This window comes from Lutra lutra, chromosome 3, assembly GCF_902655055.1.
Source record: "Lutra lutra chromosome 3, mLutLut1.2, whole genome shotgun sequence".
NCBI lineage: Eukaryota > Metazoa > Chordata > Mammalia > Carnivora > Mustelidae > Lutra > Lutra lutra.
The window spans coordinates 70,009,905-70,034,378 of record NC_062280.1 but is presented as its reverse complement, the minus strand read 5'-3'; the positions used below and the strand labels follow the sequence as shown (position 1 = coordinate 70,034,378).

Genomic DNA, 24,474 nt, shown 5'->3' with positions numbered 1-24,474 from the left:
ATGGCTTCCTGTCTTAGAAAATTCTAGGTATCTATTTATTTATTTATCTTTAAAGGTTTCATTTATTTGAGAGAGAGACAGAGAGAGAGGACATGAGCAGGAGGAGGGGCAGAGAGACAAGCAGACTCGGGCAGAGCCAACCCCTGGGGCTCAATCCCAGGACACTGATATCACCACCCAAGCCAAAGTCAGATGCTTAACAAACTGAGCCACCCAGGCACTCCGTACCTTTTTACTACCCAAGTGAGAGCATCCTATTCTGAAGACTGACAGCCAATCATATCTGTTTTGAAACTGTCTGAAATACTCATGGATGGCTCTTCCTCTCCTCCAATTTTGCAACTGTTCTCTATTAGGCTTTGAATTTCTCAGAAATTCAATTTGTGCTTCACAATATTTTTTTTTTTTTAAGATTTTATTTATTTATTTGACAGAGAGACAGCGAGAGAGGGAACACAAGCAGGGGGAGAGGGAGAAGCACGCTTCCGGCTGAGCAGGGAGCCTGATGTGGGACTTGATCCTAGGACCCTGGGATCATGACCTGAGCCGAAGGCAAGTGCTTAACTGACTGAGCCACCCAGGTGCCCCAACACAATTTTTTTTCTTAAGGATGTCATTCATTTGACAGACAGAGACAGCCAGAGAGGTAACACAAGCAGGGGGAGCAGGAGAGGTAGAAGCAGGCCTCCTGCAGAGCAGGGAGCCCCATGTGGGGCTCAATTCCAGGACCCTGGGATCATGACCCAAGCCAAAGGCAGATACTTAACTGACTGAGCCACCCAGGTACCCCCACAATATTTTTATGAAGCAAGAACCTAGCTTTGTATAACACCAGTCAGGATATAACATTTTTACTGGAACCGATATTCATTGGTTTGGTTCAGCACAATATTTAGAGCATGGCTGGGAATTAATTAACTGAGTAATATTAAGTAACTGAAATGTTTACTGCTTAATATACTGAGATCAATAATACTTTAATGAAAAGCTAAAATAACAGCTGCAATAATGTTACTCATATGGTCAGTCAAAAATAACCTCTGCGTGCAAGGAAACATGTAATCTAATGAAGTTTTGGAAAGGATTTTAAAAATTTAAAACAGCTAAGTACCAAAAATAAGGATAGGGGCTTTCTCTTGCAAATAAAACATTTTTGCAGTCATATCGTTAATCTGAAAAATAGCAAAGAGTGATGTCTGTCTTAGTATTATTGCATTTCACATGCCATCATAAAAACATAATTCAGGTGATTTCCTAAACTCCTGATTCTAGGAGAAACAATTCCTGTGGTTTTTTTCTCACTCTAAGGTTACCTCTCCTGTAAGGTCTGTGTTGCCTTCAGAAGGATCAGTAACACACGCTTACTCATTTGACTTGTACATTTGTCAGTATGTGTCTCGTTTCTTAATCTCTCTCTTTTTAAAGATTTTATTTATTTATTTGACAGAGAAAAGAGATCACAAGTAGGCAGAGAGGCAGGCAGAGAGAGAGGTTGGGGGGGAAGCAGGACCCTGAGATCATGACCTGAGCCGAAAGCAGAGGTTTAACCCACTGAGCCACCCAGGCACCCTCTTAAATCTCTTGATAGCAGTTCACTTTGGGGTGTCTTAAATTATAAGCTCCCACTAACAGAACTGCCTTGAGGAAAAGAGCTGATGGATAGCAGCTCAGTAGTCATTTCTGAATGGTGACTACATTAATTACCAAATAAAATGATTTATTTTAAATTGCTTATTCTCCAAGTGAGGATTTATATATGTAGCACAGAGTCAAAGTACGGCACAGTGAATTGTTTAAAATTCTTAAGTGGAAATGGCAACGCCAGCTAAAAGGTAGCAAAGCACAGGCATCTGCCAAAACCCCACAGCAGATACCTCAGAGAAAAAGGAGGAACTAAGAGTTCTGTTACTGTGAAGCTGAGCGAAGTCACCACCGGCAAATACGCAAATAAGCAAAGACTGGTGGGTTCCATCCTCCCTTGCAGCTCAGGGAATAAGGGGAGAAGATGTAGGCACACTGATACAGGATGAGAATGAAAGGAAAACTGACTGCGTCAGGATACCAAATATCAAGGAACAGACACTTTACTGGGAACAAGGGGCCACAGCGCTGGGTGAGGAAAGGCGGGCAAGGAAAGGTGTTGTTTGTATTAGCCAGGTTACTTGACCTCTCCGAGGTGTCATTTCCAATCTGTCAAATGGAGATTATAGTCTTATAACACCATGAAGAGGAGGAGGGCAGTAACAGAAAGGCCCTAACCAAGCGACCACGGTGGTCGTTGTACTGGGTAAAGACGGTCAGGATGGTGACAGCATCGGCGACCAAGGGAAAGCCAGCCCTTGCCCTCAGAGAGCTCCCAACAGGGTGCGGACTATGCCGTGTACACGCCCACCCTTCCACCTGTTTGCTGAGCCCTGCCGTGGCTGCCTGCAGACTGTCCACATGGCCTCTGATACCTTTCCCACATAAGGTTCTAGAAGCCAACATGACACTGATCGGCCACACTGACTTTAGAATACGGTAGTGAAGGGGCGCCTGGGTGGCTCAGTGGGTTAAGCCACTGCCTTTGGCTCAGGTCATGATCTCGGGGTCCTGGGATTGAGTCCCGCATCGGGCTCTCTGCTCAGCGGAGAGCCTGCTTCCTCCTCTCTCTCTCTCTCTCTCTGCCTGCCTCTCTGCCTACTTGTGATCTCTCTCTGTGAAATAAATAAATAAAATCTTTAAAAAAAAAAAAAAAAGAATACGGTAGTGAAGATACCATGGATCACTGACGGTTATCCAGGTTCTCCTATGTGCCAAAAACGCTTCGAGACATCTGACATGAGTCCTATCATTTAATCCTCTCGCCAACAGTTAACAGGTACTGTTAGGAATAAGCTCCACTTTTCAGATGAGGGGACCTGACATGTTCACATGAAAAGTTAAGTGGCGGAGGCTCACAGTGACCTAGAGTTGCAAGGAAATGACCATCACAAGTCATGTAAGTGGTACGAGCGTTAATGAGTTCAGAATGAAAAGAAGAAGGATGCGTGTAGGACCAGAGCCTGTTTTGCAGGGAAGGAAGAAATCAAAGCCCGAGAGCAGGAAGGATCGGCCCAGGCAGGGAGGACAAGGGCGTTACAGCAGCAGGAAAGAGGGAACACGATCACAGAAATGGAAAAGGGAGACAGGAGTGAGAGTTCAGGTCAAAACGAAAGACACGGCAGGTGAGGAGCCCAGAGTGGAAGGTTTGGAATCTGAAGGCATTTGCCTGAGATTATATGCCTGAACATAAGCGGGTGGAGTGGGAAAGGGAGAAGCAGGCTTCCCACTCAGCAGGGAGCCCGATGACAAAATCAGCTTTCATCTATCACACTCAGGGACACAGCCAGGCAGTGCCTGTGCACTGGGGGTCACCTGGACGTGGTAAATTTCAGGGTCTGAAAAGCCTCTAACAAGCACTACCAGCTTGACAAGGGACCTAAAATTCCAAACTAAAGTTAACAACCTGATCATACGCATGTGCCCTGTGATTGGCTGGGGACAACCTTAAGTTCTCAAATTCTAGTGGGCATCGGGAATGTCTGGAAAACTTGCTACAACCCAGACTGCTAGGCCCCACACACCAGAGTTCCTGAGTCCATATAGGTGAGGCCCAAGAAGTTGCATTTCTAACAATTTCCCAGGTGGTGTTGATACTTCTGGTCCAAAGGGCACACTTTGAGAACCACTGACCTCAAAAAAAAAAAAAAAAAAATCCAGAATGGGTAAATTCTGACTGAAGACAGGAAAAACTGTGCACAAATTACCACAGAAACTATGCCAGAACTTGATGGCAGGCATCAAGTATCCAAGATACTTTTGTTTGCATTTGTTTTATCAATGTATTTAAATACTGAGAGGATTTACAAAGAAAATAAATGCAGTTTTCTTCTTCTCTACTGTGTCTGGAGACAGGAAAAAATTAAAATAGCATTTCTACAGTTAAAGTAAATGTAAATAATTCCTTGGGAAAAAGTCAGCTACAGAACTGCAAAGAAAAGGAAAGGAAAATCAGTCCTCCAAAGAGCTACTAAAGTGATAAAACACATTTGCTAGCCTTCTGTGAAGCACCAAATGCTGTCATGTTGATAAAGTCTGTATGACGAAACCTTTTATTTTTAATTCTGAGTTCTGTGTCAATTTCAAAACTGTATTTTCTACTTCATACAGGTATTTCCCCCTTTATACAAAAACTTCTTGGTAGTTCCTGTTCTTATGCCCTGTTTTGACATTTTGATCTTCTCTATTTATAAATATCTACAGTGTGGGACAGTTTTAAAACTTGAATTTATCTGGCTTTCAACATTTCTACAACAAATTTGGTAAGACCTTTTTTTTTTTCTCTTAAACAAAAGGAGTGATGCCTTGCAAAAGGCAAATGAAACCTCATCTTTCACCTCCTGAGCACTCTGCTTCCTTTCAGTTCTTTTGGGGAAACAAAAAGAATCATGTTTCCTATCACATACTTAGGTCTGGTTTCCTATGATCAGCTGGATATCCACAGATACCAAGGTAACAAACGCTTGCAGGTTTCCATCTGTTAGAAAAACATCATGTGCAGACATGTTTGATTCAACATATCATGAAATACACTGCAAGAGCAGAATGAAGCTGTTTTGAATAAGCCTTCCTAAAAAGGCTGCAAAGCTAATGAACTCCTCACCATGTGAGGTCAGTGGATGGAAAGAGAACACTGACCCACAATGTCTTTCTCTGCCCTATCCACTCCTTGCTCCGATTTCTGCCTACGCTCTATGGTTTGATCTCGACTCCTCCGGAATTTACCAAAAAGATACAATAATGACTTCTTGTCTTACCTTTGGCATAGATATACTAGATATACTTAAGATAGTATTTCTTTCCCTGTTGAGAACTTTTTTTTAACAAAAATAAACGGCGCACTGTAAGTAAATCTGCAACTAACTAAATTACCACTGAAAAATTCTTCCACGCTGCTACAGAAAATCGATGAAACAGTTGACATTAAACATTTTAGAGGTACATATTGAGACTGGAAAATTAGTAATCTGTGGTATATTAAAGAGTTTTATAAAACTCAATTCACTTGAACATTCTGAGAAAATGAGATTGTCAGAGCTATAATTTTTTTCGAATTTCTTCCAATTATAAAAGTAAATCTAAGGCTCACACGGTGTTCACATTCATTAGTACAGAGTGATTGGTGCCCCTCATTAAATGTAAATTTTACCTCAAAAGAAAAAGAGTAAACAGTACTGAACTCTGGTAATAATATGCACACTGAAGTACTTAAGGGGAAAGATACTGATGCCTGCAACTTGTATAGAAATGCATCAAAACAGATTGATGGGTAGAAGGACATGTAGCTGAATATATAGGTGATGAAGCAAGTATTTATGTTACTGACAGACCCTAGATGGTAGGTACAGACCCTACAGAGATTCACTAGGAAACTTCCAGCTCTTCTTTGTGTTTGAAATTTTCATAATAACATGTTGGGAAAAACCTAAGACCATTATAAAAAAAATACAGAAAACAGAGGAAGTATAAGAAAAATAAAAACACCATACAGACACCAAGCAGGCACCCAAAATCTTACTATATATAATGCTTTGTAACTTGCTTTACCACATAATGAGCATTTCCCTAGCTCCTTCGATACTCTTAAATATTCTTCCAAATGCAATGGAATACCATTGTACAGATGTAGAATAATTTTTTCAGCTTTACTGAGGTATAATCAACAAATAAAATAATATTTTAAAAGTATAAAACATGATGATTTTACTATATGCATATATTGTGAAAGGATTCACACAACAGAAATAACATATGCATCACCCCCCCCCCCCATATTTGCCTTTGGTGTGTGTTTGAGAAGTAGCATAATTTAAAAGACAAGTTGTTATAGAACACTTGGGCTTTTTCCAGTTCTTCACCATTAGCCACCTGAGATGAGCAGCCTATTATCTCCATCTTTCTGCGCATCTCTGATTATTTCCTTAGGATGAAGTCATAGAAATAAAATTTCTGGCTCAAAGACAGTAAATATTTTAAGATTTTTTATATGTTTTGCTAATCTCTTTCCTAGAAGTTTACCAATTTACATCCCTAACAGGAGCATATTACAGATCATAGCTAACCATATGGATGATAGTAATGTTTAAATTAAATGCTTCCAGAAGTAAAATTTATCTATAACCATTCTTTCTCCCAAAGTACAAAGGCTCTTTTTTATTTATTTACTGTTTAAGATTTATTCACCTTCTGAGAGAGAGAGAGAGAAAGTGAGGGATGGGGAGGGGCAGAGGGAGAAGGAGAGAGAATTTAAAGCAGACTCTGTGCTGAGCACAGAGCCCGACATGGGGCTCGATCTCACCACCCTGAGATCATGACCTCATCAGGAACCAAGAGGTGGATGCTTAACCAACTGTGCCACACAGGCACCCCCAAAGGCTTTTTTTTTTTTTTAAGATTTTATTTATTTGATAGAGCACCAGCAAGAGAGGGAACATAGGCCAGAGGAGTGGGAGAGGGATAAGTAGGCTTCTTACTGAACAGAGAACCCGATGCAGGGCTGATCCCTGGACCCTAGGATCATGACCTGAGCCGAAGGCAGAGGTTTAACCAGACTGAGCCACCAAGACACCCCAGCTCTTTTTTAAAAGTAAATCTACTTGGAGTGCTTGGGTAGCTCAGTGGGTTAAGCCTCTGCCTTCAGCTCAGATCATGATCCCAGGATGCTGGGATAGAGCCCCATGTCGGTGGGGGGGGGGGTGGTCCCTGCTCAGTGGGGAGCCTGCTTCCCTGCCCCCCGCTTGCCTCTCTGCCTATTGTGACCTTTTCTGTCAAATAAATAAATAAAATCTTTAAAAAATAAAAAAATAAAAGTAAGTCTATAATAAACAAAACTTGTATCCAAATCTTGGTTTCTAAATATCAGAGTCCCAAATCAGGTACCCAGAACCAAGGTTTCTTGAAGAAATGACTGATTCTAGTAATCAAGCAGGAACTAGATCAGCCTGGAACATCTTCTTGTGCAAGGAAGTAAGAAAATGCTAAAAAGTGATGGAGACACCAAAAGACAAGGGAACTAACTTGAAGGGACTTTTGCATTGGGACATTTTCAGCATGAAAGTGAGAAACAATGTAATACGATATAACATTTTGAATTTGAAAAAGAATCCAGAAGTCTATAAAAAGACAATCGGTGAATGAGCAGGTAAATAAGTAAATGAAGAAAGGAAGGCTCTCATTTATGCTAGAACTTTTTGCTGTCTACGCAGTTAATGGTCATAATAACATCTGATTCAAACAAGAGTTGCCAACAGATGCTCAAAACATTGGGTAACTCTTGTTGAGAGGAGATATTTACATAACCTCAGAGTATATTTCAAAGGCTTAATTATTAATTACAAAGGGAAAAAGGGTATTTTTTTTTCTGTAGAGAATTTGGGTGAACTCCTCTTAGTCGAGAGTTCAAAATTAGCATCACCAGTAACGAGACAAACTGACATCATAGTCTTCCATTAAAATATGCCAAGGGCTTATGACCTCTGAACTATTCCTACCAAAACTACATAACCTTAAACTAGGCAAGAGGAAGGGAAAATCAGATAAACCCAAAATGAGGGACATTCTACATAACTGTCCTGCACTCTTCAAAAATGTCAAATTTTAAAAGACAAAGAAGAGCAGAGAAACTGCCCAGTTAAAGCAGATTAAACAGGTATACCATTGAAGTGCAATATGTGATCCTGATTGGATCCTGGGTTGAAAAAAACTGCCATTAAAAAGTCCTCACTGGGACAGTCCACAAAATTTGAATACAGACTGTAGGACAGGTAATATTATTGCATTAGTATTAAATTTTCTAATTGGATAGTTGTGCTAAGGTTGCATTCTTGGGAGACGCTCAAGTGTTTAGGGATAAATGTACCTAGTATCTGTGATTTATCTCATGGTTCAATAAAATATAGATGAATATAGGGGCGCCTGGGTGACTTAGTTAAGCGTCCGACTCTTGGTCTCAGCTCAGGTCATGGTCTCAGAGTCCTGAGAAGCTTCCTGCACCGGGCTCCACGCTCAGCAGGGATTCTGAAGATTCTCTCCTTTTGCCCTCTTCCCATTCTTTCTCTTTCGATTTCTTTCAAAATAAATAAATATGTATGAATACATATAAATTAATATAATATATAAAGAGAGCAAATGTTGAAAAATGTTAATAAGTGGTGATTCCAGGGGAATGCTAGAATTCACAGTACCATTCTTATAGCTATTCCCTAGGTATAAAATCTTTTAAAAATTAAGTTTTAAAAAACTACACAGATTTTAAATAAATTCAATTTTTCTTTTCTTCTAAATTAAAAAATTAATAAATATTCACTAACGCCGAGAAAAGTAACACATCCTAAATTAGAGGTCTACAAAAAAGTCAAAATAGAAGGTCTTCTTTCCTCCTACATATGTGAAGTTCAAGAGTTTGGTAAATATTTTCTCCACCTACCTTTCATCACTAAGTTCATAAAACACAATCCAATATCAGGTCCCTCTTAAGAGTTCCACGAGTGAGCTACAAACATGTTATTAAGCGTCCCACTGCTTCTTGGCAAAAGTGATCGAGTAACATAAAACTAAATCTACACATTGGAAAAAAATCCAGAGCTTACTACTTTTACCTTACTTAGAAAACGCCTAGCCGGCAAGCCCACCCATAGCTCATAAAGCATAACAAAAATCAACCTAAGAAATGCACATTGCCTTTCCCAATAACTGCCAAGCCCTGGCCAGAATGTTTTCTATCTCAAACGCATGTTGACTCAGTAAGTTGGAGGGCGCTCTGCAGTGATTCACCCCGTCTCCTTTTCGCTGACAGTCACTGACAGAGCAAGCCCCCGAAGCTGTATTTATGCCGCTGTAAAGCAGCTCAGCCTCTGAATGGTGGCCCGTCTAGTTAAATACCCACATAAGAGCCGGACTTGGGCGTTTCCAATTCCTGCTTCCCCGCCCCCGTGCTTTCCTATGTCATTTTCCTGCTTTCTTAAAGATAGTAAAAAAAATAAAATAAAATAATAAGTGATATTATGTATGGGGTGTGGGGGTGGAGTGAGTAGGCTGCAATTACTGTTTTCCTGGCAAAATCTGCTCTTGGACTCAAAGGTCCTTCTCACACCCAACAATCGTCTAAGAACATGCTTGTACAGAAGCTGCATGACCTCATGCTTACAAACATTAGCAGGTTTAAATATTCTAAATATAAATTTGATGGAATTGGTTTATTTTCTATTTAATCTGGTCAACTACAGATTTCAGAGTTCAGAACTACAGAACAGGAGATCTGATCTCTTGGATTTTACTTGCCCCTCCTGAGGTACCTTAATACATTTTCCAGATCTCTACTTCCCCATCTAGAAAATGGGTACAATAATGCTTGCCTGTAAAGGACATAAGAGTTCACTAGATAAACGCAGCTAGGCTCTGTCCAGAGTAAGAAATGGTTTTACTATGTGGCTATTTTAAAATGTGTTCATGGAGAAATAAAGGGGAGGAAACTTTTTCTACATAGCACCGGTCTGTTTTGTATACACACTGTCATGAAAAGCTATCGCTCTTTAATGCTTTCCACAACCTACAGGTACCCTCAGGCAGAAAGATCTTAGCCCTGCTCACCTGGCTTCAACAAATTGGAAGCCGAGCTAGTGACCAGAGTCACACGGCCCTGCTGGGAGGAAACACCACAAAGGTTGCCTTTCAGGTCCCCTTCTCTAATCAACTGCTGTGGTTCACTGACAGCAGTTAATGGGGAAAAACAAAAATGAAATCATTCAGGGGAGATTAAAAGATATTTATGGCAAAGTTCCCTTTAAAAAGACACAGGGGGAAAACAAACAAACAAACAAACAAACAAAAACCCACCACAATAATTAGCCCAAACAGGACATAAATAGAAATGACCAAAACTAGCTCCAGAGGGTAAAAGCTGCGAATGCCACTGAGCCCCTGCAGGTCAGCTCCACAATTAGCTTTATTCTCCAGGTACTAAACTGGGGACCCCGGGACCACGCTGCGTGTTATTCCTAAGGAAGAGGAAGGGCCTTGGTAGGAGTCGCGTGCTTCCCCGGAACCAGCACAAGTGCCAGCCTCGGCAAGCCAAGGCTCCTTTCTGATTTTACAAATAGGGCAGCTGTTTGTCTAGCACCTGTTAATTCTTTATTAAGACGAAGTCCAAGTAGAGGTGAAATCCAAGAAGCTAGTATTATTTATATTTCAGTAGAAAAATAACGCTTTTTATTTTTTAAAAGACAACTCCTGATGGCCACAAATTCACAAAACCCAAAATAGAAAGGGAGTAAAAATGTTCACACATTACTCTTTACTGACCCCTCTCGGCTGACCTGGGAAAAGGCAAAGCCTGAAGCCTCAGAAGGTTTGAAACCTCACCTTCCCCTCAAGGAGAGCCCAGAGAACATTCGGTCTTTCATGCCTTGGAAACAAATCCTCTCAGTTCAGATGACCCCTAGGAGAACTCAACCCTAAAGCACATGTGGCAGGGATTTCTATTTCTGGGGCTCCCAGAATGGAATTGGGAAACAGCTTCGTGGATCAGCCCCAAAGGCCTGGCTTGAGAGGTCCCTGACAGCCCGTGACCTCTGACTGGGGTTGAACAGCTTACGTAAGTGCCATCGCGACCATTCCTGACAGCAGAAGAAGACCTTACCTCTTTCTCTATTTTGAGCAGCTTCTTCACAGCCACCTCCTTGTCCTGGGATATCCATCTGGCTCGATATACACTCCCAAAACTTCCTCCACCGCAGTTTTCAAAAAACTGCAAGTCATCAAATTTAATTTGCACAAAGGAGGCACCGAGAGACGACATCTCATAATGACAAAGGATTAGACTCCCACAAAATCTGCGGAGACAAAGCGAAAGAAAAGTTGGATCATAAACATATTAGAACCAATCCTCTGAATCCCACTTTAGATAACGTGTAACAAGCGCCGCGAAACTTCCAGAAAGAGCCCTGATGACTTAGGAGAAAGGAAAGCAAGGCTTTGAACAAATCAAAATGAAAAACCCTTACCCTGGCAGCCTGTGCAAAAGTCAACGGCCACTTGTCCAGACTCTGAAACCCAGCTGTTCGCAGAGAAATGGCTCAGATTTCCCCCCTGACAAAACCCGTCACGGTACTTCCTGCACATCCCCAGGAGCTCTGGCGAAAGGCTACTGTGTCACCAGGTCTATCACAAAGCCCTGACAGACGGGAGGCATGCTTTCGGCAGCAAGCTTGCACAGCTCTCCCGGTATCCGAGGCACGCCGTCTCTCCACGTTGTGCTCACTTCACGCAAAATATACATAACCTAAGCGGCCGAGCATCCCGGCACAGGGAGGGCCAAAATGCTGCAAACTCAACACACGTTCAGGGCGTCTATTCCGAAAGCAAACGTTCCGCGGAAGGATGATTGAAAAGCTGGCCGAGTGTTTGCCACAAGTGGCTCCCTGGACTGTATACTGTAGCAGAACTTAATTAAAGAGGAGAAAATTTGCCCTTGATTACAATATATTAAGTCATCCAAAGAATTCTGCCAAGAATGTTTAAAAAAAATATATTATGTTTGTCTCCAGAGGAACAGATTACCCCTCCCAGAGATTATTACAGTGATATTTTCTGCAGACTAAGGAGTTTTACTATTATCCAGGTAAGTGGTCATTCTTTACACCCCATGCCAAACCACAGATGAGCCGGAAAAAGAAAACAAAAACCTACAAACAAGAAAACAATGGACTAAAATCTTGAACCTGCGTAAGAAGCAGGTGGATGACAAAAGTCTGCACACATGTTCTTGCCAAATTGTAAACCAGATTCTCACAATGAGGGAGCAAAGAGACAAAAACATACACATGCAAAAACAACAAGCCTGGGTCCTCATCACTGTCAATGTCAGGAAAGATTTTAAAAAAAAAAAAGGGCAGAAAAATTTCATAAGGAGACATAAATAAACATGAGGACCAAATGCAGTAACTGACCACTGACTGGATATTGGCATCAAAAAACAAAATCTACAGAAAGTATTATTGGGATTTGAGGAAAACTTGAATACTAACTATATATTGGGTACTATTATCTTATCCATGCATAATAATGGTATTCTGGTCTGGTAGGAGGATGTTCTTGTTTTTGGGAGACTACTGGGAGGCATATTTAAGCATTATACCTACAACTTGATTTAAAATGGTACAACCTTCCCCCCAACCTTCAAAAACAGTGCATGGGTATAGAGAGAGAGGAAGCAAATGCGGCAATATATTAAGAACTCATGAATCTAGGCAAAAGTTATAGGAGTGCTTCACTACTCTTTCCATTCTCTGTGGGGTTTGATTATTTTCAAAACAAAAAGGTGGAGGGGGCAGTTTGTATCCATATAAATGGACAAATTTTCTTCATAAACAAATTGAAGCTCTGTTGAGTGCTGTACACAGTCGGCTCAGAGATCTTAACGTGCAGCTGACTAGCAGCCCCATTTTTGGAACATCATGTCACTGAGGAATGCTGATTTCTTTTTCCTTCTTTTTTTCTTCCCTTTTTTTTTTTTTAAAGTAAGCTCTATGGCTAATGTGGGGTTTGAACTCACAGCCCCAAGATCAAGAGTCACATGCTGTATCTACTGAGCCAGCCAAATGCCCCAAGAATGCTGATTCCCCACACGAAGTCAAACTCTGCTCTACCCCTTGGAGAAGACAAGAGAGAGGATTGGGTTTTGTTTTGTTTTGTTTTGTTTTTTTCACTTTAAGTTTAAAAGCTAGCTTACAGTCTACATAAAAATACAGGGCAAAAAAACCTACTGCATCCAGCTTTAGTCTATACACATGTGAGTCAACAATTTACCTTATTAACTTTTGCTTCAATTCATATCAGTTAATTATAGAAAAGAAGAAAGTTTCGATAAAATTTAGGAATGTGCCAAAGGTAGGTAAAAAGAATATGCAAGCTACAAAGGTGGTTCAACAAAATCTGAAGTACCACTTGCAAGATTCCCTGCGTGTTACTGATGCGAGGTCTATATTGTTATTTTAATGTTATCAAAGTATAAAAATAAAATAGGACTACAAAGCCTATAATAAAAAATAAAACTCTCCTCCACCCCTCCCCCCACCCAATTCTCTCTCCAGAGGGAACTAATTTCGACTACTTTAGCATTTTCTTCTGCTATTTACCTCTATATTTCTACAAAATGTGTTCATATTGCTATTTCTCGATTGTTCCATTTCAGATATTACCTATTAACTTCTCCCTGTGGAAGAAAAGGATTTAGTTTTCATAAATCTCCTTTATTCCTGCATAGAAATATGTCACACTTGCCAATCCTCCCAACTTCCAAATATATTTTAACATTTAGTTAAATCAATAGTCAGTAGTCTGACTACTGTAGACAAAGTAAATATTCTCAGGACTGCTATGTGGGATTCAATGATTTTTTTTCTTTTTTGGATAACTTTTTGTTTCTCCTAGAGTTATTAGTTGCTCTGTTTTTGTTGTTTGCTTAGCACGTATGCACTGCATCGAACTCTCCCAAGAACTGCAAACCTCTTCTAACAAAATGAAAATGTCTGGAAATTTGGGGGAGAATGTTCTATTGTTTTTTCAGAGACATTCCTCCTGTACTCTTCATCTGGATTCAATCTGGCTGAATGGTTGCTATACAGGCCTGACTTGGACTGGAACTTCCCTTCACCATCATCCCAAAATTTCCCTTCATCTTCTCTGTGAGAACCCCTGTCCTTGAATCCCCTGCTTTTTCTTTTTTGGTTTATTCCCTTGTTTTAACAGTGTACATCTCCCATTAACAACCTAATAGAGTATCCAGAATGCAGGGTTTTTTTTTTAAATCTGTGTGTCTTTAAATGTCTTCATTGGTACCCTGGCTGGCTCTGCAATTCCAGGTAGGAAATAACTTCAAAAGTATTCCTTCATAGTCTTCTAGTCTCTAATGCAGCTGCAAAGCAGCCTGACTGTGCTCTGGTAACTAATCCTTTTTATACTATTACTTCTTCTCTGAAAGCTTTTAGGACCCTGTATTCACTTCCGGAAGCTGAAATTAACAGCACATGTTGAGGAGAGTCTTTCATTCACTGGTAGGACATTCAGTGAACTCTCTCAGCCTGTGCTCTCAGTGAACTCGTGTCTTTCAGTTCTGGGAAATTTTCTTGTGTTGCTCCTTTACCACTGACAACTTTTACTTCTTGTTTTCTCATACACGCATGAGGAACTACATGCAGTTTCCAGTACTTGCTAACCTCTCTCACATCTCCATACCTTCGCATAACCTAGTTCTACTTTGAATGTCCTTCTCTGCCCAGGAAACTCCTGTCCCCGACTACCTGCCTGCTTCAAGTCCCGTAAGCAGAATTAAGTTCTCCTTTTGTGCCTCAGCACCTTTCTTTTCAGCTTTCCCACTTACTTCCCACCAGACTGTAAATCCCTTAAAGGCAACACTCATTTCTATTTCCATCTGGATCTTCAGCACCTAGTACACAGCCACACATGCTGCACATTTTCCATTCAAAAATTGCTGAATGGATGAACAAATGAACAAATGAATGAACGGTTTCTGGCTATTCTTCCCTTACACTTTTTGTAGCTAGAAAGATTCCAATCAGCCTAAGTAAAATCTGACATCTGTAGTGTTTACAAGCTCCCCCCAGAGGATTGGGGAGCGAATCCTGATTTGGAAACTGCTGCCTAGGCTTCTTGGGAAACTGAGGAGAATATATTTGGGACTCCAGAATTAGGTATCTGTGAGTCCAATGGAGAAGGAAGGCAAGGAGGAGGAATACAAGGAGGACAAAGAGGAAGGAAATTCTTTTCAAAACAAACCTAGGGGGGCGCCTGGGTGGCTCAGTGGGTTAAGCGTCTGCCTTCAGCTCAGGTCATGATCCCAGGGGCCTCAGATCCAGTCCTGCATCTGGTTCCCTGCTCAGTGGGAAGCCTGCTTCTCCCTTTTCGCTCTGCTCCTCCCTGCTTGCACTCTCCCTCAATCTGACAAATAAACAAAATCTTAAAAAAAAAAAAAAAAAAAAAAGCCTAGAGATCTAAACCAGGATGAGATCAATATGAATAAATCTAAACTTTCTGTACAGAGCAAGTCCAGGGAGTATGGATGAACCGAGGTAGGATCGCTTACATTTGAAACTGACCTGAGGAAGGCTGACCTCTGAGAAGTATTGTTCTCCAGGCCCTTCATTCCTTGAGATGAAGCAACTAACTAATCCTGTTCTTCCCAGAATCATTGTTACTCACTTTGTGATACATCTTGCTATGTATGAATGGAACTATGTAATTACTTGAATGTTTTATTGAGACCATAAAAAAATTAAGTCCCATCTTTATTACTGAAGAGACTAACAATTCTGGGATGTACGAGTACAGGTTTTAATTTCAGTGAGCTTGCAAAGCATCATGGACTCAGCTGAGAAACCCGACTGAAATACCCACTGCCTTCTATAGGAGTATCAGACCACATACAGGTTTTCCCCACTATCCGAAAGTAGAGCCTTCCTTTGAAACCTTTCATTAGCGAAAATGGCGTAAAGCGAAAAAGCAACTGCCATTAATTTACAAGGAGAAAATTTTGAGTATTTCCAGACTCCCAAATTAACCCCTCTTAGGCTTTTCCGATAGCTTATGACCCATCTTGCTGATGGATGCAGTAAATAAATCAAGATAAAGAAAGTATAGATGCTCTCAGACAATTCAAAGCTACGGTGGCTTGAAGCTAAGTGCTATACCAGGGGTAGGGGGCTGGGGTGCATCCCGCCTCTATTAACAGCTCACTGCAAAATAAATGCTGAATGCAATTTTCCCTTTTTGTCTTTCTTTCCCTAAAAGTGAAAATCCTCTTCAGATTTCTTTCAGTTAGCAAAACCAGGTATTAACTTAGGTCTCTCGTAAGAGCAAAGTGGTGTAACACAAATTTTCAAAAAATGGAAGATATTTATTTTTCCCCTTGAGCTATCCGCCTTTAATTTAAATCATTACTCAAAGAGGATCAACTTATGATCAGAAGAACGGAAAATAGGAGTTGCTGATTAATCACACTTAGAGCATCCTAGGGAAGACTACTACCTGATCAAATTATGTCTAACTTTTCAGAGGTGTTCTTCAGTGAATACACCCAAATGTAATGAGTCATCCATACAAAGGTATTTACCTAGCATACCCAATCAAGTGATGTTTATATCCCACCATGTTAAAATAATTGCTTTTACACAGGAAAGGCAATTTTTCTCCATGCAACAATCCCCAGTCCTATTTTTGTAGCATTTTAACTTTTGTTTCATAAACTCTCACAGCTGTTTTAAATATTAATAAGGATCTACCACACAGCACTGAAGGGTAAGCTAGAGCGGAGATATCACAAAAATCAAAGCATAACAGGGTGTCAGAGCACTGAAAAGGCTGAAAATCACTAACAAGTGCTGGTGGAAGCCAATCACTTGAATACTTGAATAATAAAAAAAAAAACTTGTTCAATTTTTAAAAAGTGAAAATTGAAATTTAAAAAAGATTTTTAACTATTAACTAAACTGCTGAAAGCACATATATTATCACCATCAGCAAACTGTCAAAAGTGAAACCATATGGAGGCAAAAAACCTTAAATAGAGTTTTATTTGACTTTAAGGTTTTCAGTTTTCTAGTCCAAAAAAAAAGACTTTTGTCCTGAATTAAAAACAACAAAATAAAGGAAGAAAAGATCCTGCTAACATTCTAAAATTAAAAAAATAAAACAAAACAAAACAAAAAAACAAGATCTAGGCTTAGATGGATAATAAGTTTGAACTCTGCCTCTAGCTCTTGGTAACCCTTGAACCAATCACTTTTTCTGACCGTGACCTCTCTAGACCCAATAAGTTAAAAAAAAACTTGAAAGCTCTTCCATTCTGTTACCAAATGACTCCAAGTTGCTAGCTCAAAAGTTATCCAGTTTGCAGAATATTATTTGAATTCTTTAAGGAGTGTCCTTTCCCAATAACAGCTATTTCAACACAAAAGCAGCATGGTCCAGGGAAAAGACCCCAGTTAGATCCAGTAGCGAATGTGGACTTACTAGCTGTTAGACCTTGGCCCAGTAGCAAATGTGAACTTATTAGTGTACTTCTCAGATCTCAGTCTTCTCACAGGCAACAATACCCATTCTGCTTGGTGCTGAGAAGTGGGAGACGTGAAAGTGCTTTGTGCAGTGCCCAGAGCCTAGTAAACAATACTCAACAAATGGAAAGGACCATTGTCAAGTTATCTTAATAAGTCTTATCATCATAGACTTCTGCTTTCATCGTTCAGTCTGCTCTCCTCCATACTTCTCTTCCCTCTGTTTTCAGAATCGTTTTATATCTCCAGTAGCTTGGCAGAGCAATGATTAATAAATAAATGTACTATTGGTCCCTTCTTATCTGTGTATGTTTTAATTTTTTCCTCACTCCTCTGTTTGCTGCTTTTGGTTTGGGTCGCTTTTGCAAGATCTTATTAGTATGTAATCACAATTTTCTTTTGAACTTTTTCATAAGGAGAATAATTTATTAAACGATGATACTTTTTTTTTTTTTTTGCACTTTTTAGATATCAGAGTTTCTAGGACCTACTTATTTCAATTATGGCATTCACTTTGGTAGTTTCCTTGAGTATTCCTACTTTCCATGGTGGCCACTGTCTGCCTTTAGATATTATCTACTGCATATCAAATGGATTCAAGAAACTGTAACCACCATCATCAAATACCTGCAAATCATAACTTTTTTTTAAATTAAATCCACCTTCTAAAAGGACTAACTGTACTAGAAAATAGGTCTTTGGACTTTTTCTGCATTTTTCTACTTTTTACACGAGCCTGTAATTTCTGAATGCAGATTCTTCCTCTTTTTCTATCCTTAACTGACATTTTCCTTTTTCCCTTCCTCATAAAAATTACAAGTTTATTTTTGATGCAATATAGGAAGAAAACTAATTTATTTTAGAATGACCTGAATAGGACCAAAAGGGGGAAAAAAAAAAAAAACCCTTTTAGAGAATAGCCCTCAACAAATTCTTCTGCCAACCTTGCTGCTCTAATATTTATTTATGCTAGCATTGTTTTAGCCTCCTTAACATAGATCAGTGAATAAGATAAAAATGTGCTTTACCTTCATGTGTATTAAAACAATGCCACTTGGTTTATGGCTCTACAATAATTTTTCTCCTCCAAGTCTAATCTTCAAAACATGGGGAGAGCTTGACTTGGTGTCTTTGTTCAGAACAGCAAGGGCAAAGATCCTAACATTCTGTTCTTGAGCAGGGCTGTTCGTTTACTGTTTTTGTTTTTTAAACCACGCAAAGAAAGATCTGCAAGACTAGCTAGAGGAGAGTAGGTATGCAAATAGAACCAACTAGTATCGTGGACCATGGACACTCCTTCCTCCCTTCAAGGCTGCTCCTGAAAAGCAGCTGATCTTGTGCAGAAGAGGTTGGGCTCAGTGAATAGGCTCTTTAGTCGTGACTATCAGAGAGAAATAGACTTTGAGACTCTTAAAAAATAGAACAGCTACTGTTTCATTTTTTTGTGAGTCTATGCTTGACCGTACAAGTGACAAATCCCTCTAATTAGAGCCAAGGTTAAAATACAAATGAGCCAGTTAAACGAAACATTCTGATTTGTCCTTTAATATTTCAATTAACTGAAGACAGACTTCCATGACACATTTCCCTGCCAGAAATGTTGTTACTGGAGGCAAAACACTGGAGGAAGAGGAAGGTAGGAGGCAGGGGGCACTTCTGCCACAGAAATACTGCGTGGAAACGAGTCTGTGCTCAAACAGAAGTCCAACTAGGCCACATGAGGCCGGTACGATGGGTGACCTGGGGTCCCTGCAGAGGAACCGTGTCCAAGGACTGGAGGCCCGGGAAGAGAGCTGGGCCAGAGTCTGGGAGGGGAGCGAAGGAGCATTGAGAGGGCACATTTCCACCAGCGGCTGGAAGAGGAATTCACAGATGTTTGGGGGTGGGAGTAGGGGTAGGGGAGAAAACAAGACGAAACAAGGCTTACTTCAGTCAGTGGGCCTAGCCATCCCTAATGCTGCTGCTACTTGGCTTTTGCTTCTACCCCTAACCATGTTCCATCAGACAGAAGCTATCTGACCCCTCCTGCCAGCTAACAAACAGTTGTGCTCTTGGACTAATTACCTAGAACAAATGTGCCCTGAGAAGGGTCAATAAGACAGTTAAAAATCTAGTAACCTTGACATAAGATGAAAGCAAATGGGGACTGTTAAAACCAGAGGAGGCAACGGAAGACCCCACATTATGCTTCACCGATCTAAAAATTCCAGCAAGAATTCCAGGTTATCAGAGTCGCCTAAGAAACAAACATGCCACTCTGTCTAGTAGTGAGCTGCCTGTCCTGGAGAGGGTTCAACGGGACATGGGCACGCGGAACAGGAGATTCTTGCAACAGCCAGAAGAGCGACCCTGTGAGTATTCTGTGACTAATCAACCTACTATAAAGGATGCATGGTCTCCCTTCCCAGGGATACATGAACCTGACCCGGGAGTCCCCGGCAAGGCAGAGGAGCAGTGATGGCCGTCAGCAATGGAGATGATAGAGATGACTGGGCCACTCTCCTCAAATTCTCCTCCCAAACAGGCTGGGAAGGCAAGAGTCATACTCCAGATTTCTATCCTACAACTAATCTTTCCCCTCACCCCTTCCTCTCCTCTGTTCCCAAAGCAAAGAACTTTGTGCACACTGAAAGCCCCAAGATAACCACCAAAAATAAAAACTCTGGGTGATGATCTACTGCCATTCTTCTCTCCGCAAAATGCAACCATGTTACCCCATGCGGTGGGCGGGGCTGCAAAGCCTACTGGGGCAGGTCCATCCATCAGAGCCAGGCTCTCCCTCCCCCACACGCGGACTACCCCGAACGGCACAGAAGGTGTATGAATAAACCCACGACCTACAAAAGTCCGTTTCACCTTAACGTCTGGGGGAATAAACACGCCAAGTGTCTGCCTGTCCTGGTTTGTCCAATAGTCAAACAGTACAGAAGAGAATGCAACATTCAGATGAATTTTTAAGATGAAATACAAGATTTTTAAAGAAAGTGCTTGTTTACATGGGGGAGTATTTGTGGCTCTATTTACAGATCCCTGAAGAAATACATTCTTCTCCACAACAGGGTACTCTGGTAGAAAAGTTTCATCAGCGAAGATTCACTCCATGACCTTTAGATAGCGACTCTTGCCTTCTCTTTTCGGTTTTCTTCTACAGAGTCTAGAAAGAAGGATGTCAGCCCCTGAAGACAAGCTGTGCTCAAAGGCAGCTCTAAGAATGTTTCCAAGTAATTTTGGTTTTGGTCTTCCAGGTCATAACCTTCCCTTATTCGTATAACTCCCGAGTTCTTCAAATTCCTCATACAGATATTTAAATGCAATAAGCTTCAGATTCTTTCCCCCCAAGCATCACAAACCTGCTTTACAAATCCTTAAAGCAGGAGAGTCACTAGGAAAACCTCCAAGCCCTGTACACTCCCATGAAGTATGCTTCGGGAACGGGGCCAGCTACCAAGGGCAAGCCTTACCTGGGTATAGACAGAACAAGCAACTTGCTCTGCGTCTAACTCGAGAATGCGGAAAAACACCTTTCTCGACCACTCAGGTATGGTGGCTGAAGTTTCCGATGCTGCTTCAAGCATTTCCGTGTGCAGTCTCATAGGCTTATGAACAAGCAGGTAGCACTGTCCCCAGTTTACAGATGCAAAAACAGGCGATGAAGGGAATGAAAACTGCCCAAGCCAACCCCCTAACTTATAAGTGACATGACCAGGACTCAAACTCAGCTCTGACTTCAAAGTCATATCATTTTTTTCCCCACCATATCGTAGGTCTTTTTTCCACTATAGCATTCCGTCCCCTCCTTCAAATCTTTTTTTTTTCCTTTAAACAAGCTCTTTCTTTATGACAGTAATCACTAGATTGCTTATTATCCACCTAAAGTTCAATTTGAGGCTTTAATTTCCTATTAGCAACTGTAATGCGGGGTTAGAGTGTCAATGCATGGCTGCTTTGTTCCCGCAGAATCTTCTCCTGCGTTGGGATTATTTTAACTGCTACAGGGCATAATCGATCCTTCAGCAGCCCGTAGGATGGTCCCACACAAAAGCACCCATGTATCAGGCAAACCAATCTAAGCTCTCGCGTTTATAGCTCTCTTTCCTTAACAGGTACAGTTTTCTGGTCACAGCTGGAGCTCTGGCTTATTTGTGTGTAGTGGGGCAAGGTTAATAGGCCACAAAAGAAGTAGCCTAAATCTTCCCTGCAGTAAGGCCAAAAGACGCCTTGGCTACTCCTATTACATTTAGATAGACGAGACACCCTCCCTGTCAATCTGTCCTGGGTAGAATAAAATGGAAAACAAATGATCCAAATTGATTTTTATTTTCAGTATCTCTGGATACAGATACAAGGCTATCTCATTCCAAGAAGTACTGTATCACCGCAAACATCTTTTTCTGGGTTTAAAAAGAAAAAAATCATTGATTCTCTCCTCTCTTTTCTTTGAATCCAACAATTTCAAAAAACTGTCCATTCTTCTCTTTGACTCCACACTAATAGCTTCATGTATGTCTGACCTCTTTTCACGAAACCTCACTGTAACACTGCTAGTGTTTTCTCTGACTAGATTATTCCCTCCACACCCCTCATAACTCCTGTTTATAGTTTTGTAGCCCTGTCAAAGTCAGTTTCACTGCTCATTCCAGATAGGCACTCAGCCAATATATTGCCAATAACACTCACTCTTGTGCTAACTTAAAATACACAGTGCAGCTTGCCAAGTTTCCTTATTTGGCAAGAAGGTCCCTTAGTTCCCAAGATCTTTGACCATCCATTTTTAGATCCAAATCCTCCTGCCTAATATTTGGATATTTCTCTTTTTAATGTGTCTTATGTGTTCCCGAAAAGAGTAAGAAGAGATCAGTCATCTATTTGCTTTCCTAGACAAGAAAAGTCTCCTTGCCATTGCACTGGGATCATTTACTTTGGAATTATTACCACTCTAACTTATGAATCAAACAATATTTTCCAGGTTTAAAAAAAAAAAAAAAAACTCCCAAAAAAGTTATAATAGGAATTATGTTGTGAAAGACTAAAATAAACAGTGCACATTGCTTTATGGGACCATCTTCCTTTATCTTAATTCACTCTTTCCAAACAAACCAAATTCATGTTCATTTGCAATCTCTCTAATCTCTCACTATTGTAGCTGGAACTTTAAACAAAGGCTCTACAAATGACCAAAGCCATAATTAAAATGCATCCGTCATTTTTTTTTTTAATCGAAAAGCAACATGAAATTTCACCGTGGAGCTAGGCCCACTACAAAGAAGTCATCAACTGTCTTGAAGCACTTGTTTATTTTTGTCTTTAAATGTGTTTGTAGGTTCGGATCCGCAGAATCCCGACCGTTAGCGTCAAGTGAGGTCAAGAAAGCAAGAAGGCTCTCCTAAAACAGCTTCAGGGATAAAACAGAACATACTTTAGCAACCATCTTAGCTCAGATATCCTCGCATTAATTGCTAAGTGGATTCTAATACACCATTATTAACAGAGAGCTGCTTATCGTCATATCATTGGATCCGGCCACCAAATGATGTTGCTTTCGTTATTTAAGAAACTACCAGAAATACTAATTAAGTCCTCCATAAACAGCGCTTATGCAAACATCTCGAGGCGTATCAGAAACACACGCTTTCAGCAATCTAATAATGACCTGCCCCCTTTATTCAGGCAATTCGGAGCCATCTCGCCGGGTTTCTGGAAAAGTTGGTCTGCGAGCTGACAGGAGCCAGCCAAGCGTCGCGGCGACCTGAGTTTGGCCATCCAGGCTGGGGGCAAGTCTCGGAGCCCGGGGGCCGCCGCCGGGTCGCGGAGCAGCAGCCTCGCCCCCGGTGGGAGGCAGAGGGGGCCGCTGGAGGGTGCGGGCGGCGCGAGCGGCACGCTGTCCCGGGGAGGGCGGCTCGCGGTGGGAGAAAAGCAGAAGTTACTGGTCTCCCCTCGCACGCACAGCCCTCTGCTGGGAAGCGGCCCGCGCCCTGCCCTGATTTGGAAAACTCGCGTTTCGCCTCCCAGAGGGGCCGCGTCGCCCGCGCCCAGACCGGCGCTCCGGCGCTCGGGCCCCGGCGTTCCGCGAGGGGAAGCGGCGGCCCCCGCTCCCGCGCCGCGCGCAGGGCCGGGAAAGCCCGACAGGCTGCGCCCGCCCTTCCGGACGCCAACTTCTGCGTGGGACCCGCCCGAACTTCCCGGGGCCTCCGGGCCGCCGCGCGGAACTCCGGCAACGCTCGCTCGGGCCGCAGCCGCCCGCACGGGCCCCGGGTCGGGGAGGGCGCGCGGCGGAGCCCCTCAGGCCGCCAGGGCCTCGGCCCCGAGACTCGCGAGCGCCGCGGGCCTCCGACCCACCCTCGCCCTCCGCGGCCTCCCGCCGGCCCCTTACCTGGCTCCCGGGCCGGGCGCGAGTAGCAGCCGGGGGCGCCGAGGCCCCGCGCGCGCCGAGGGCAGGGGCGGCGACCGGGGGTCGAGAGGACGGCGGCCCGCGCGGCTCCCACGCTTCCGCCCGAGTCAGGAGTTGAACATTCCGCCTCTCCGCCCCGCGCCAATGAGGAAGACAGTCGCGGCAACAGCACCACCTACCTCCGAGCGCGGAACGGCCGGGCCTCTGGCCGCAGCTCCGACGTGCGGGCCGGCCTCCCGGGCCTGCGCCCCCCGAGGGCTCGGTGCGCCCCTGCGCCCAGGCAGCCGCCCGGCTGGGGGGAGGGATGGAGGAACTCGGTGGGAAGAGCACCGGCCCTGCAGAGCGGCGCGCCGGGAGAGGGAGGCGTGCCTCTGGGCCTCTCGGTAGCTTTCAGCTCATTTTAACAAGTTCCCACCACCTGTCGGGTCAACTCAGTCCTTACCAACGAACACTTACCTTGTCAGAGGCGCTGGGAAGGCTGCTTCAGGCCCCGCAGGAGTTAATTATCTGGTTGGGAAGGGCACAGACCTGGGGAGATATTTCTAGGAGATTGGGCTGAAGGCTGCCTGGGTGGGACCACCAGTAAATACTTCCGGAGGAATTTCGAGGAGGGGTCACGGTCTGCTGCCTGGCTGCGTGACTTTAACAAAAGTTCAGATGAGGGCACAAGAACTTATCCCAGGTGTTGAGCAAGAGGCAGCAATAAGTATTGGGAAGAAAAGTAATTGTTGATTGGGAAGGATGGCTCTGTGGGGGAAAGGCAAGGAAGGCAAGGTCGCAAAGGTACGGGCAGCATTATCCAGGGGTTTGGGTTCAGATTTTATCATCTATGGGCCCTGGGGAGCTGGGGGAAGTTAGAATCAAAGGGTTTTGTGTTTGAACGGTGACTTAGAGAGCGAGCAATCCAGGAGGTTGTGGGCCAGGAAGTTGTGGGATGCG

At 42.5% G+C, this 24,474-nt stretch overlaps 1 protein-coding gene across 4 annotated transcripts in view; it reads right to left on the bottom strand.

Annotated features, from left to right (window-relative positions):
• The window catches only part of MAP3K20 (mitogen-activated protein kinase kinase kinase 20), a 179,804-nt gene extending 155,926 nt beyond the window's left edge, over positions 1–23,878 (bottom strand). Inside the window, exons 1-2 of one of the 4 annotated variants that reach the window (XM_047722186.1) lie at positions 23,715–23,878; positions 10,718–10,910 (exon numbers count right to left, since the gene is read on the bottom strand). In XM_047722186.1, the coding sequence (XP_047578142.1) occupies positions 10,718–10,876 (159 nt within the window). In that variant the 5' untranslated portion in view covers positions 10,877–10,910; positions 23,715–23,878. The other 3 variants (XM_047722184.1, XM_047722187.1, XM_047722185.1) reach the window with 3 other exon arrangements.
• Positions 23,879–24,474: the final 596 nt, after the last annotated feature.